This window comes from Pagrus major, chromosome 1 (genome assembly GCF_040436345.1).
Source record: "Pagrus major chromosome 1, Pma_NU_1.0".
In the NCBI taxonomy this organism is placed as follows: Eukaryota; Metazoa; Chordata; class Actinopteri; order Spariformes; family Sparidae; genus Pagrus; species Pagrus major.
Window position 1 is genome coordinate 27,812,425 of NC_133215.1, and position 13,577 is coordinate 27,826,001.

At 40.2% G+C, this 13,577-nt stretch overlaps 1 protein-coding gene across 1 annotated transcript; it reads right to left on the reverse strand.

Moving 5' to 3' along the window:
- Nucleotides 1-2,236: 2,236 nt before the first annotated feature.
- Nucleotides 2,237-12,389, reverse strand: tmc5 (transmembrane channel like 5). Its single transcript, XM_073470561.1, has 20 exons — nucleotides 12,252-12,389; nucleotides 11,571-11,785; nucleotides 11,304-11,375; nucleotides 9,826-9,942; nucleotides 9,593-9,695; nucleotides 8,428-8,509; nucleotides 8,058-8,318; nucleotides 7,517-7,659; nucleotides 7,056-7,200; nucleotides 6,579-6,731; nucleotides 6,055-6,221; nucleotides 5,635-5,710; nucleotides 5,444-5,541; nucleotides 5,247-5,342; nucleotides 5,068-5,143; nucleotides 4,450-4,583; nucleotides 4,151-4,324; nucleotides 3,260-3,338; nucleotides 3,005-3,094; nucleotides 2,237-2,914 (listed from the first exon to the last, which is right to left on the reverse strand). Exons 1-20 carry the CDS (start codon nucleotides 12,323-12,325, stop codon nucleotides 2,345-2,347), a joined length of 2,925 nt encoding a protein of 974 aa, XP_073326662.1. The 5' UTR covers nucleotides 12,326-12,389; the 3' UTR covers nucleotides 2,237-2,344.
- Nucleotides 12,390-13,577: the final 1,188 nt, after the last annotated feature.

Genomic DNA, 13,577 nt, shown 5'->3' on the forward strand with positions numbered 1-13,577 from the left:
ACGGGACAGGACAGCAGGTGGTGGGATTATTCTTGATGTGCGCGGAAATGGGATGAAAACCTCACAGGATTTGAGACTACATCATTAGCTCCATCTCTTTAACACTGCCTTAATCGTGGGTGTGTCGTTGGCATCGGTAGTCACACCAGAGCTTTGAACTACAGATGACTGGGAGAAAAAAATGAACAATCTCATGGATGAGTGTGTTTTTTTTCCACAATGTAGATTTAAAAGAAACTATTCAGTATACCCACAGAAGTAGAGTGAGGGTCTCTCAGATCAAACAGCCTTATTAAATCAATCAATAAATCAATGCAAAGACAGGGTGACAGTTTATCTGGTTTTCATTGATGATGAAATAAAGCCACAGATTCTTCCTGCAAATGACGTGCCTACTTATATAAATTGTAAATAAGTTGTGGAATGTAAGTGTGCAGTATTTTTGTACATACAATGGTTGTGTAAAAATGTCTCATTTTTCTTCTGGATGTTAACAATCAGTTACTTTTATCATTTCACAGGTCGCAACAAGCAATTTCAAAACACATCGGTGTTAATAATATCAGGAAAAACTGATGGAGAAACACGTCAGGAACAATCAACCGACAGTATAGCATCACACATTCGCAGTTCAGTTTGTAATTTTCATTTGATGTCTCTGCTTTGTTTGGAGGAAATTAATAATGCTGTGAAAATGTCTCTTTTCAGAGTGTTTCAGGAGAATAAGCTGGGTATTAAAGTCTTCCTCCACTCAAAAATGTGTTTTCTGTTATTCCTGACAGCAATTTTCTCAGAGATTTTCTTCGCCTTGTGTTTGCCTCTCAGGCTACAAAGAGCCGACTACCCTACCCTCTGATTGGTGGAAGTTTTTACCTTCAGCCCTAATTGAAAGAGTGCTGGCAAGACTGGAACAAAAAAATCCACAAACTAATATTTTTGTTTATAGTCAATATATATTTTATCTGAAAAGATTCTAGAATCAAAGATATGGCAAAAAACCCAAAACTGTTGTTATGCTCTTTGACACAAACACGTGGTTACTTCACTTGTTTTTCTTTGGATGTGCAGCTTGACACCAGTCTGCTGAAGGTAAAATTCCTCTGTGCTCACATAAAATTCTGAGTTTAAAATGTGCATGTACCTGCAGGATTTTGTGACAAAACAAGGTTGAAAGCCAATTACGGTACGATATGCAACTCACACAATTATTATGTGAAAACATACACTGAGAAAAGCCTTCTCCATGAAGTAGGAGACATCTTGTGTCCACTTGAGAGAACACAAATATCTGCATAGATTTTTGGATTTTTCAGTCGTGGGGAAAAGGAGTATATATTATTTTAATAGTTTTTATATATACAAAAAATATATTTTTTGTGGGAAAACCACATCAGACACAACTTATTTTTTATGTCTTACAACATGTCTTGAGGGGTCTGTCATGTTTGACAAGACGGTCATTGTGTGGTCAAACTCAGCCTCTACTCTGTGGTATTGTGTTCATAACGCCTATAGATGGCAGTGTTGTCTCAATAGAGCATGTGTGAGAAATTACATTTAACTCATTTAATGATGGTGACTGTATTTTCTTGGTTTGGTTGTTTGGTCTCAAAAGCCATTTTTATAAGATAATGTAAAGCACTGGACAATATAACTTTATTTTTGTTATTTATTTGCTTTCTTTTATCTAAATTTCGTGTTTATCTACATTTCACAGAGAATATATACAGTTTTAGCATGTTATGTTTATGATACACAAAATACATTATAAATGGCACAAGATCAGGCCTAGTGTATATATTAGGGTTGAGCAAGTATGAGTGTCAACATCTGTACTCGTAATGAGCTTAAATCCTCATTGGGCGGCTGACTGAAGTTTATTTATTCAAGTAAAAAAAAAAAAGTGAATAGTTTATCTAATAAATAATAAATATAACAGCTTTTGATCAACCTTTAACAATTTCAGGCTTAAATTAACAACTCTTTGTTTAAACCCATTTTGAGTACAGATGCAGATAATGGTGTGCTCACTCATCCTATGCTCCAGTACTTATTAACCTTGCAAGGCTTATATACTGTCATAGAAACATACTATTAAAATATATTTGTTAAAAAGGTGCATAAAGAGGTGGACCTGCCCTCTCTCCTGGTCCTGTTCTAGCAGCTGTTTTAGTACTTTGTTCTTCCAGAACAGCAAGACTAAATGTATTGAAATTATAAAACAAATCACCCAATTTCTAAACTTGGAACTGATCCTGATACATATAAATGTCATTTAAGTCATCTTAAAGAAGTCCATAATGTTCTTTTCAGTTCTGTTCCTTTGCCCACGCTAAGATAAAGTTCAGTAACCATCATCGTACTCGTTCTGGGCCTGCTGCCGGGCCAACATGGCCTGTATGAGGGCGCTGGAGCCTGCAGGAGCTGGATTCTGTGGAGCCTCCTCTGCCCTCTGCCGGGCTTGCATCACTTGCATCATAACACCCGACACGGGGGGTGGCAGGCCATCTGTGTCTCCGTACTCGTCTGCTCTCTGTCTAGCTTGCATGGCCTGTGTGAGAGCGCTGGGTGTGCTGTCAGACAAACCTCCTGTGCTGAAGTATTCATCTCCTTCTTGAATCTGGGACATCTGCCTGGCTTGCATGGCCTGTGCGAGGGCGCTAGACGATGATGAGTGTGTACCATGCATCTGGTGCAAATCTTCATCCTGGCCTTCAGCTTTCTGACGGGCCAACATGGCTTGAACCAGAGCGCTGGAGGTGGAGATGTCCGAGGGTACGGGAACTCCACCGCCGCTGCGTCTCTCCTCCTCCTCCTCCTCTTCAAGCCTCTGGCGAGCGAGTAAAGCTTGAACCATGGCGTTTGAGTTGGACTGACCGCCTGAGGGGTGGTCATCTGAACGCCGGCTGTTCTGCTGAAGGACAAGAGGAAATATCCAGTGAGGTTGATGACAACTCTCATAGTGAAAACTGATAAGATAGCATGAGATATTTAAACAACAAACCTTTTTGTGACTCTTCTGTTTGGGTTTTTTTGGATTGGATTTCTGGAGGTTCTGGAGCTTTTCTAACAAGAAGGACTTGTCTTTCCCCTCCTGGTGACAGAAAAAGAGAAAACAAAGGAAGAACATTATATATTACATAGTTATTACTGAAAAATATATTTCAAATTCCTGTATAAACAGGCACACCATATGGGTACAAAATAAAGGTGAAAATAGACGAACACATTTTTAGGGATAGTTTTTAAAGACACTCACATTAACAATCTGTTGTCTCAGTTGGCCAATAAGCTGCTTGCGGCCTTGAGTGACTTGCCAGAAGATGTATATAATGACCCTGAGGAGGCAGATGCGATCACATACGTGACATCATGACACCATACGGACACAAAGATGAATAAAGTACATGAATACAGACACAACCACGCTGCATGAACACATTGTCCTAGACTGTAGCCGACAACATTTAAAAGTCAAATAAATTCCAGTAATTGTGCTACAACACTGGGACTGTTTGTTTTTATGCCACTAAACTGAGCCACATGGTTACCCTGCATGACTGATGTACAGAGTGCTTAATGTCCCAGCAAAACTTAAAATCAATGATCTGAAAGGGGACTGCGCTGGATGTGAAATGTTGTCTCAATATTATAAACTCAAGACACCAAATTTTTCATGTAGTTGACATTATATCCTCAGTTAACAAGTTTCTTTCTAAGATTTCTTCAATATGCAATAAATAAATAACAATAATGTACTTCTCTTTCCAATCAACACAAAACATTTGCATAATTTATATATGATTCATATAATATAGCTTAGTTTAAAATCATTACAGCCTATACATATATTAGAGAAACAAAATATCACAGCTGATCAACCACCTTGAAGTTCTGCAATGCAACACACACGTTAAGTCTTCTGCTGATGAAGATCGTGATACGATCAAAAACTACAGCACAGCTGCTACGTGAACCTTGAAGTAAGATTTTTTGAGGTCAGTTTTTTTCTTTTAAATGAAACTTGTTAATTTACAATCTTCCTTGAGAACATAGCAAACTCCATCTGCTGATGAAGACTATGGGTTGTGGCTGAAAGCTCCAAAACAGCCATTAACATATTAACATAACACCTGCACAATGCACTTACAAGATGATGAGTGTGATAAAAAAGTAGAAGATTTCACTTCTGATGACATTTTGGTAGATCCAGACGACCCAGTGAGAACTGGAGATCTCCTCCAGCTCATCTATCCAGATACCAACCACACTGAAGGTATTGTTGAGTCTCCGAAAAGGCCCACACTCCTCTGAGGGAGTCAGGCTGCAGAGCAGGAGAGAGGGATAAAATGAGGCAGAGGAATGCAGCTTGTGTCGAAAATTGGCACTGTTTTGCATTTAATTGTGCATTAATGTAATGTACGGTCGAAATAGGTCACATCCTTGTACCTCCAGGCAGTGTATGCAACCATGGACAGGGCTCCCACAAAGAAAGGGAAGAAGAGGAGGCCGATGAAGATGGTTTGCATCTGAGCTGCTCGGCCTGACCGCCGCGGAGGCTGGCAGTTCTGGGTCAGACTGACCTGAGGGAATGGTAAACAGAAACACTCATTATTTTTAACTTCCTGAACATCACAGTTATTTATCTCCATAATAAAACATGAAGAACTCATCAGAGCTTTGATGAGCTTTTGCTTCAAAGGTCATTCAGCATGTTCATGAAACATTCAACAACACCAGACCCAGCCAAGCTCGAATTACCAATTGTCTTCAACTCATTTACTCTTCTGCGATTAATTGGCTTTTCATTGTGAGCAAAAGGTTTGCACCATAAATCCAAAGCCCTGCCTGTCTTTTCCATAACACAAAATAAAGCATGCGCTCAATGTGATGAAAGGATTTTGATTAATTATTGAAGCAGGTGCCCAAATAGAGTAACGTGAGCCTAAAACAGTGTGTAGAGCAGCTTGGGCAGCGATGGCATTGTATCTGCCTAAGGCAATGTATCATCTTGGCAGTTCAGTTTACAGTCACCAAGGCCTCTGAACATTAAGGGCTGGCGTTTACCTTCTTTAAGTAAAACAAGATGAAAAATTTGAGAATCTGGATGGCAGGCAGCAGAGGAGAGAAGTAGATTCCAATCCTGTGGAGAGAAAATTAAGGATAAGATAACGTTTTATTAATAAATTAGCAGAGACCAGGAAAAAAAAACAAATCATGATTTTAATTCATTTTAATTTACTTACCAGGCCAGAGTCTGTGCATAGATGAGTTCAAGAACATTTCTGGCTATGTCAAACTCTGGAACCCCCAGACGTGGGAATAATCTCGTCCCAACAACACTGTTACAGAGAGATAATGAATATGAGTTACATCTGAAGTTAACTTCTTTACATTTCTATGATTGTGAAGAATACAAACAAACTTTCAGTGTGTAGCTCACTTGCTTAGAAACTCTCCAAAGAAGGATCCCAACATCAGAAAGAGGAAATCAAAAATGACCAGACGGTACAAAGCCTGTCCCACCATGGACTCCCAACACTGTGGGGAACACATTAAGTTAATCTCAACTGATTAAACTAATATTTGTGTTTTTAAAGACGGAAATGAAATGTTTGTCCCCGTCAAACGTACCGAAAACTTCTCAGCCACCACGTTCATCCAATAATAACACAAGACAGCCAGGATGGACATCTTGAGAAACACATTTCTGCAAGTGTGGAAAGAGGAAAAGGATTTCAAGCATTAAAGCTTAAAGAAATGGTTGGACATTTTGGGAAAGAAAGCTGATTTGCTTTCTTGCTGAGAGGAGGATCAGAGGACTGGACCACTCTCATGACTGTATGCTAAATATGAAGCAGTTAATTAGTGTAGCCCATCATAAAGACTAGAAGCGAGGGAAAACAGTATCAGCGGTATCAATCTCCTCGTCTAACTCTGGCAAGAAAGCAAAAAAAACGTGCATTTCCCAAAATTTCAAAACTGTTTCTTTAAAAAAATATATTCATTGATCTCATGTCTCAATAATAGTAACTAGATTTCCTGCTTTCTAACCTGACAACCAGAGCGTAGATCTGTCTCCGCTGGCTGGAGTAGATCTCAAACTTGTTGAAGAGGGAGTAGAAGAGCGGGACAACCAGGTTCATCAGAGACACCACAGAGGGGACCAGGAGGGTCTTTGCCTCCTGGAGCAGAGACCAGTTGGCTTCATCTGTTGTATGCTATAAAGATAACACATGGAGGTCAGATCAAGATAGTGTTAGATGACGAATACTGTGTGCAATGAAATGAATCAAACCCTGCATTGCCGGTAAATGACATTTGACACATTACAAGTTGTAGGTTTATGATGCACTCTGTTAAAGAGCAAATAAGTTACGATGCCATAAAGTATGCAGTTTCTCTGCACATGCACACAAAGGGAACTGTCTATTAATATCAGCTCCAACAGAACAACAAGAATTACCTCTCCAAACAGAGAGGAAACTGTTTTTTCTGTTCTCTTTAGTCTATATCCAACAAAAACAATGATCCCAATTTAACAAAAAAGACTAATTATTCAGTCTTCACTTTTTTACCCGATGTTCATATTGGCAGAGGTAATAAATGCTAGCTCCACAGCCGACAGCCAGGCCGGTGGAGAGGAGCCAGGAACCTAAATAAATCCCAAAGTGCTTCAGCTTTTCAGAGCGGGTGAGCAGCTCCCCCTGGGCCTTCTCTGACAGAGATTCCTGAAGGGATGGCAAGAGGACAAACGCAGTGATTAAAATTAATGAGACGTGTGTCGTGCCTTTAAACAGGAATTAACCTCTGAAAGCTAATTGTCTGACATATTGTGAAAATATCATTTGCAGCCTGGGCTTACGACCAAAATGTAGCTCAAAGCTTAGAGAAGCATGTTAAAAAGTATAAATGAGTGGATATTTACTGTATACTGTGTGTTAAACATGCCATTCAGAGTTGCCTGTTTCAGATATATTTCACAACGTGTAGATGAAATCCCATTACACCTCTCTCTGTCCTGACAAAAGTCAGTTTGTAACAGTAATAATCACCTTTAGTTGGACACGTAGGTTGTTCTTGCGCTGTCTCACTGCTTTCTCATTGGTTATACTAAAATCCCAGCTGCACAGGAGCTGCCACGCACTGCTGGAAGCTGAGTCTGCTAGTACATAGTTTTTCTTGAATGAGTTGGCCATGCTGCATGAGGATAGAGAGATTGCAAACAATGATAACATGCAATCTTGTTGTATTAAAGGGGCACTACGTAGTTTTGGAGAAGAATTTCATACTCAGAATTGTATTACAATATTAGTGAGGTAATAATACAAACTGATTTTCTTTTTCTGCTATTGAGCTGACAAGCTGTTCTCAGAGGAAAATAAGGTCCCCAGAACACAGTTTGAAGCTAGAGAGGCGGCAGGGTCCGCCAAAGACTACTATACTACATCGTGCACCATAAAAAATACAAATGTAATTACCACTATTCTATAATGATACAGACAAATGCGCTGACCTGAAGATGAGTGCAAGTCCACACAGCACCATGTAGACTGCAATGGTGAAGAAATAGGCCAACTGCATGTTGTACTCCGCCAGACCCACCAGGGTTTCATTGCTGTAGCCCCCGTAGTACATGACGGTGTAGTTAAAGTAACCCTGGAGAAACCACAACACATTTACTATACATTGGAAAACATTCTCTCATACTGCCATAATCATCTTTTAGTGCAGACGGGCGAATCAACTTGTATTTAATATAAAATAATAAAGCGTTTGACCGTCGGGACATTTTGCAGCTGTCTCTTTGCAACAACAAAACTGGATATTTTCAACAAGATATCAAGACATTTTCCAGCTGTCTCTGTGGCAGCAAAACCAGTTATTTCCAAACTCCAATTTCTGTTACTAGAAATGACCCTTTTTCACATTAACGATCAAAAGAAGTGATTAGAACAAGAAAATGTCCAGATACTCTATATATCAGGGATCATTTGGACAGTTGTGACAACAACAGGCTAAAGGTATGTGGTGGTGTGATAAGAGGCTCCACTTACAGCTCCAGTCAGTATCTCCAGCCCTCTGAAGCTCACATTCGCGGTTACGTTGGGTGTGGGGTCGTAAACAAGCAGCGGGATGGTGATAAAGCCAAAGTTGACCAGGAAGGAGAAGATGTTGAACATGAGCAGCCATCTGAGGAACAGGAAGTAGGAGAGGACGCTGGTGCCAAACCTGCCGCCTACCTCCTTGATGATGCCTTGCCACAGCTTCAGGGTCTGCCTGGCTGAGCTTACAGTGTAGCCACACCTGCGGAGAGACTGAGAGAACAGCTTGTGACATTAAAAAACACACAATCACATACCCTCACAAAGAGTTGTTTAAGTATGGTATTGCTGCTTAATGTTTTATAATGAATGAAAAGCTCACCAGTGACACATTCTCAGAGCAATCTGCGAAACATGTGAACTGGCGGGATTGTTTGGCAGATTTGAATGCCAGTACTTGGCTCCTGTGGAGGTAAATTAGAACATAATTAGTATGTTTAAACCTATATTTCCTGTTGAATTACAAGATCTGCCACAATGATATAAAAAGCTTTGCACTTTCATTTTAAACGTCACATATTGTAGAAAGTGAGATTTCCATTATAAAGCAGGTCTGGCTGCTATATAAATACTGTCAAAGTATCAAATCGCTTTATCCACAGAGGAATGCACACAGCCTGTATTAGGACACTGTGCTTTTAAACATGCTGTCAGAACTTCTGTGAGGTTGTGATGTCACAACTACACAGTCACCGCTCTCAGCCACGCCCACAGTACGACCTTGGTTGCAAAAACACCAGCAGAGCTGATGCAGAAACATGGTGGGCAGTGCCGCTGCTCAGGCCTGTAAGAGCTGGGCCTTAAAGAGCCAGGCACTAAAACGGAGCGTTCAGACAGAGTGTGAATAGAGGTGCTGCAGCTTTGAACAGTATGATAATTATACACAAATAATGTGGGTTTTTTTAACATTAAAGGTGTATTGATAACATTCAGCCACCAAATATAGCAATCCATCTGCCACCTTCCATTGTATTCGTGTCAGAACATCGCTGTTGTTCAAATCATCTGCTCCCTCAAGTAACTTTGCTCACGCTAGCTAACATCGTTAAAGTTGCTAATGCTTGCAAGCTAACATTAAGGCATCACAGTACGTTGGGCACATACTGTAGAACTCTAACTAATAATCTTTTTAAGAATTGAAGATTTCTTCTTTAAGAATTATTCTTTACAAGCTCTATAGATAATTATTTAACATGTACTTTTTCTAGTAAACACCCAAAATTAGTGTGAAAAAAGTGTGAACCTAAAAATGAGAATAACATGGGACCTTTATGTAACGTACCTTGAAACAAGATAGCAAGGTAAATATGTGTCAGCTTTCATGTATGCAACTTCTCCAGTGATCTATATTGCAACACCACTGAACCACCTTGTCTTTGCAAACAGAAACCTTGGTTTATGGTTCTCAGCAGGGTGTAAAGGTTAACTCAGGGCCTAGAATGATACTTACAAGGAGGCACTTTAACTGCCTGTCAGTCAAAACCCACCTGATTTGCTTCTTCTCTTCAAAGCTCATCGGAAGGTCCCGGATTGCCTGAATTCGGTCTCGTGTTGACAAGGCGACGAGTTCCTTGACCAGGTTCTGTTCCTCTGTCACACACAAGACGACAAGACAAGCCCTCCCTGTTATCTTGTCATAGGCTACCATCCAGGATGCAAATGTCACACTTCACATTGCAAATATCCACAGCAAGAATTGACACCCGTCACAGGCTCTTACCATTCTCCATTTCGTTCCTGATGGCGTCTTCTGTGAAAGCCAGATGGGAAGGATCAGTAGTAGGAAACATGCTCATCCTCCTCATCGTGATTCCCCTCCATCTCATTGTCATGTTCCCTGGATGAACAAACAAAGAGAGAAAAATGTGTTTTGCTGTTCAGCAGTGATTGTCACGGATTCTGCTTTGAGCTTGACATTTAAAGGTAAACCCATGGAGCAGATAGGAAATGCAGGAGCAGGGTGACGGTCATCAACCTCTGTATTTTTAAATGCAGCTGCTCACACAGTTAAACAATTATTCTCCCATCACAGCTTCATTCTTTCTTTTATAATTTCCTGATTAACTAGTGCACATATACTTTGAGACCTCCTGTAAATGCAATGATTGAAAGCAGAGCTGATAGCAGCGCAACACATATGAGCTAATGTGGTTGCATATCACTAACTTCATATTATCTCAACTCCTGATTAAACCTATTGCCAGCTAATGTAGGCCAGCTGTCATTCAGCAGCCTGACACAATTTCTGAGAGACTACTATGACAACTGTGATACTGTAATATCGTTTTCACACTGTAGAGCAGGTTTAATGTTAAGCAGGCTCATCACTAGTTTAGCATGTTAGCATACTATTTGCTATTTAGCATTAAACACAAAATAAAACTGTGACATCATTAGTTTTACAGGCATTAGGTCATAAACCAAAGTGCTGGACATGGAAAGTGAAGATATAACGTTACCAAAATTCATCCTGAGTAAAATGTGATTGTTTGATCCTAATTTCACTGTAATCCATCCAAGCTGTTCAGACATTTCATTTAAAAACCACAAATGTGAACCTTGAAATTGGTGCAAGAGGAAAAGAAGTAGTAGTAGTATCCTTCTTTTGGGGACCACAAATGGGTATACCATAGTTCATGACAATCCATCCAGTAGTTGATGTGATATTCCAGTCTGGACTAAAATGATGGGACAGACTGACTGACAATCATTTCAATCCCCAGAGCTTCTAGCATGGCTAAAAATGTGAAAAGATGTCACATCATGTTGAAAACATAAGCTGAAAGCTTAAGACACGGTCCATAGGCCTTTTAATTATACACAGATTTAGTTACGATACACCACATTCAACACAGTGCAGTTAAAATGTCTGCTGACGTCAAAAAAGGTCCCGACAATCCCATTCCCTGTTTTTTATTTTCTTTGCCAACTTCCTGGTACTCCATGTCATTTGTCATTGTGAGCAGCCTCTAGTAATAATTACCCAGTTGGATTTTGTTAAGTTGATTAAATATCGCGGTCAACAGGTCAACGTGATTGTCACATTTATTTTGAATTATTAAGGGACTTAACAACTTTCTGTGTGTGTTTAGCGATATCCATAGCAACATTGTGAGCGCCTACAATGACTGTAAAGACTTCAGCTCTGAATAGGAACCATTACCTGGAGGAGTGGAGGAAGATTAGTTTAACGATTACCTGACATGGAAGAAGGAAGTCGAACGGGTCGATCATACTGGGAGTCTGGGGGGATTTGGAAAGTGCTGTGATCTGAGTGAACAAGTGAGGAGGAGGAGAGGGAGTATCAACAAAAGTCTCACTTAGCAACACACAGAGGCACAAGTCGTCAACACGGAATAATGTTGCTTTTTCCAATGGTACAATGCAGTAAGTTTTATACAAATATGTAGAATTGTTCTATAGTTTGATAAATTGAGCTCGGTCACTCAGTCCTGGTCCACTCACTGTGGTCATGCTGCCATGAAGGACTCCCGGGGCGCGTTGAGATGAGACCCATGGGGATGCTCTGCCTCCCCCTCCAGCTCTCCTCCTGCCAGCCCCCCCATGGTACTCTCTCTACAACATCGTCTGTGCCCATCTGACCGCTCGGATGTGTGTCTGCCCCGTCACCCCGCCAGGCTGCGTCTTCCCCAGCATAGGGGTTTGTGTGGTGGGTTTTCCTGGAGGACCCACACAGAACAAACAATATGCAAAGTGACAGATACACTTCCTATCACTGAGGTCGTACGATTTGTGTTTATGATGCCCAATAGCACCGGGGTTATCAGTTCATGAAAGGAGTCATGATTATGATGTGGTTACTATCTGTAATTAAGCAAATGAAATGGATATGACTGCTGGACTATGGACTGATGTTTTTGTTTGTTTTTTAGGAACTTATAGTCTTTAGACCCTACTTTTCTTACCCAAAAGAATAAAAATAAATCACTTTCACAGCCAGAATAATGACAGGACATTCCTTTCATTCTTTCACAGTACACTTTATACCCAGAGATCACACACAGCACTCACTCAGACACATTCTTTGAAAAATTAAAGTAAGGAAAGCAAGATTTCTTTAGGATAAATGATTCACTGGCGCGCATTTGAAGACAAAACCACATTTTATACTATATAACCACAAACCTTCTATCAATCTCCAGAGTCTCGCTGTCATGGTAGGCAGGGTTAAAGATTCCTCCGTTGCTGTAACTTGTCATGAGATCCTTCAAATTGATCCTCTCGCTCTTCTTTGAAAACAACAAAGATCCTTCAGCTCAGTCGCTCCTCACTGTGTTTTTTGTGTAGTCCAGTTCCAGCAAAACACATTAAGAAACTTGCCCTTTTGAGTAAACAAAAAACCTAGATGACTGTACCAGTGTGTCATAGGATGGGAGTAGATAGGAGTATTTATTTGCCTCCGTCACATGTTGAATTTAGGTTTTAATTGCTGGCTAAGTCAACTTTAGTATCATCACATGAGGAGGTCAAGTGCCTTTCTGTGCTCAGAGTGACAGCCACATTATCAGAGGGGGAAGCATGTGTTATTTAATCCCCTCGTTCCATCCTCATCTGTTCATCATTAATTCACACGGTAGGTTTGGTTTCCATCACATGTAGTAACCTAGATCTGCTGTTCTAGCACAGATCCACTGAAGGAGAACAATTCAGCAATGTCACATCTGACAGAAGAACCTCGTCATAACGTCATAAATGCACTATACGGTGCAGATAAGGAAAAATCTTATAATAAACTATATTCTGTGGTTTCTCTTCTTAAAAACGTCTTACCTGGTAAACGTGTTGTAACGGTGAGAAGACAAACAGAAGGAAGTCCAGACGAAATGTTGTGTTGCAGAGAAGGGGTAACCTGTGAATCAGCCTGAGAACCAGCGTCGGAGAGATTAAAGGAAAGACTGTGTGGCTACCAGGAAGTGTGTGCTCAATTAACCTGGAGAGGTAAAAGTCCACTGCTTCAGAATAGGACAAGGAAATCTCATGTGGACACTTTGCACTGTGACCAAAACTGATTAAAACCCCTCAGGCTAAAATGCAATTGGCATCCTTAAAGAGGGAGTCCAACAGTCTATGTTGAAGCCACTGTAGGTTCTGTGGTGGCCTGTTTTCTGCAGACAGATGGAATAATAAATAAATGAATAAATAAACAAACAGCTAAATAATATACCAACAGCTAAAATCCTTTACAGGGAAGTGCCCTTGCAAATTGGATATGTTTACAATATTCACTGACTGAGGGGAAATTCCCTTGACCATTATAATAGAAATGAAATGTTATTGCTTTGCACAGCTGGTAAAGGTCAGAGATTACATGCATATAATCTATCATATAATAAAAAACCTCTTCAGTTCTCTGTAAACAGTATTTTTTTAGGATAACTGATGCATTGTTGCCTATTTTGTTTTTCTTCTTACTCACATTAATTCTTTTAGCTTAAACATGCACTCCACTGC

Bases quoted from the DNA above. Each gene is read 5' to 3' on its own strand.
- tmc5 (XM_073470561.1), bottom strand. From the start codon at position 12,325: ATGACAAGTTACAGCAACGGAGGAATCTTTAACCCTGCCTACCATGAC. The intron at 4,325-4,449 runs GTACAAGGATGT...CCTGCTCTGCAG, and splicing joins GTTGCATACACTGCCTGGAG to CCTGACTCCCTCAGAGGAGT. The intron at 3,339-4,150 runs GTAAGTGCATTG...CTGCCTCCTCAG, and splicing joins TTTATCACACTCATCATCTT to GGTCATTATATACATCTTCT.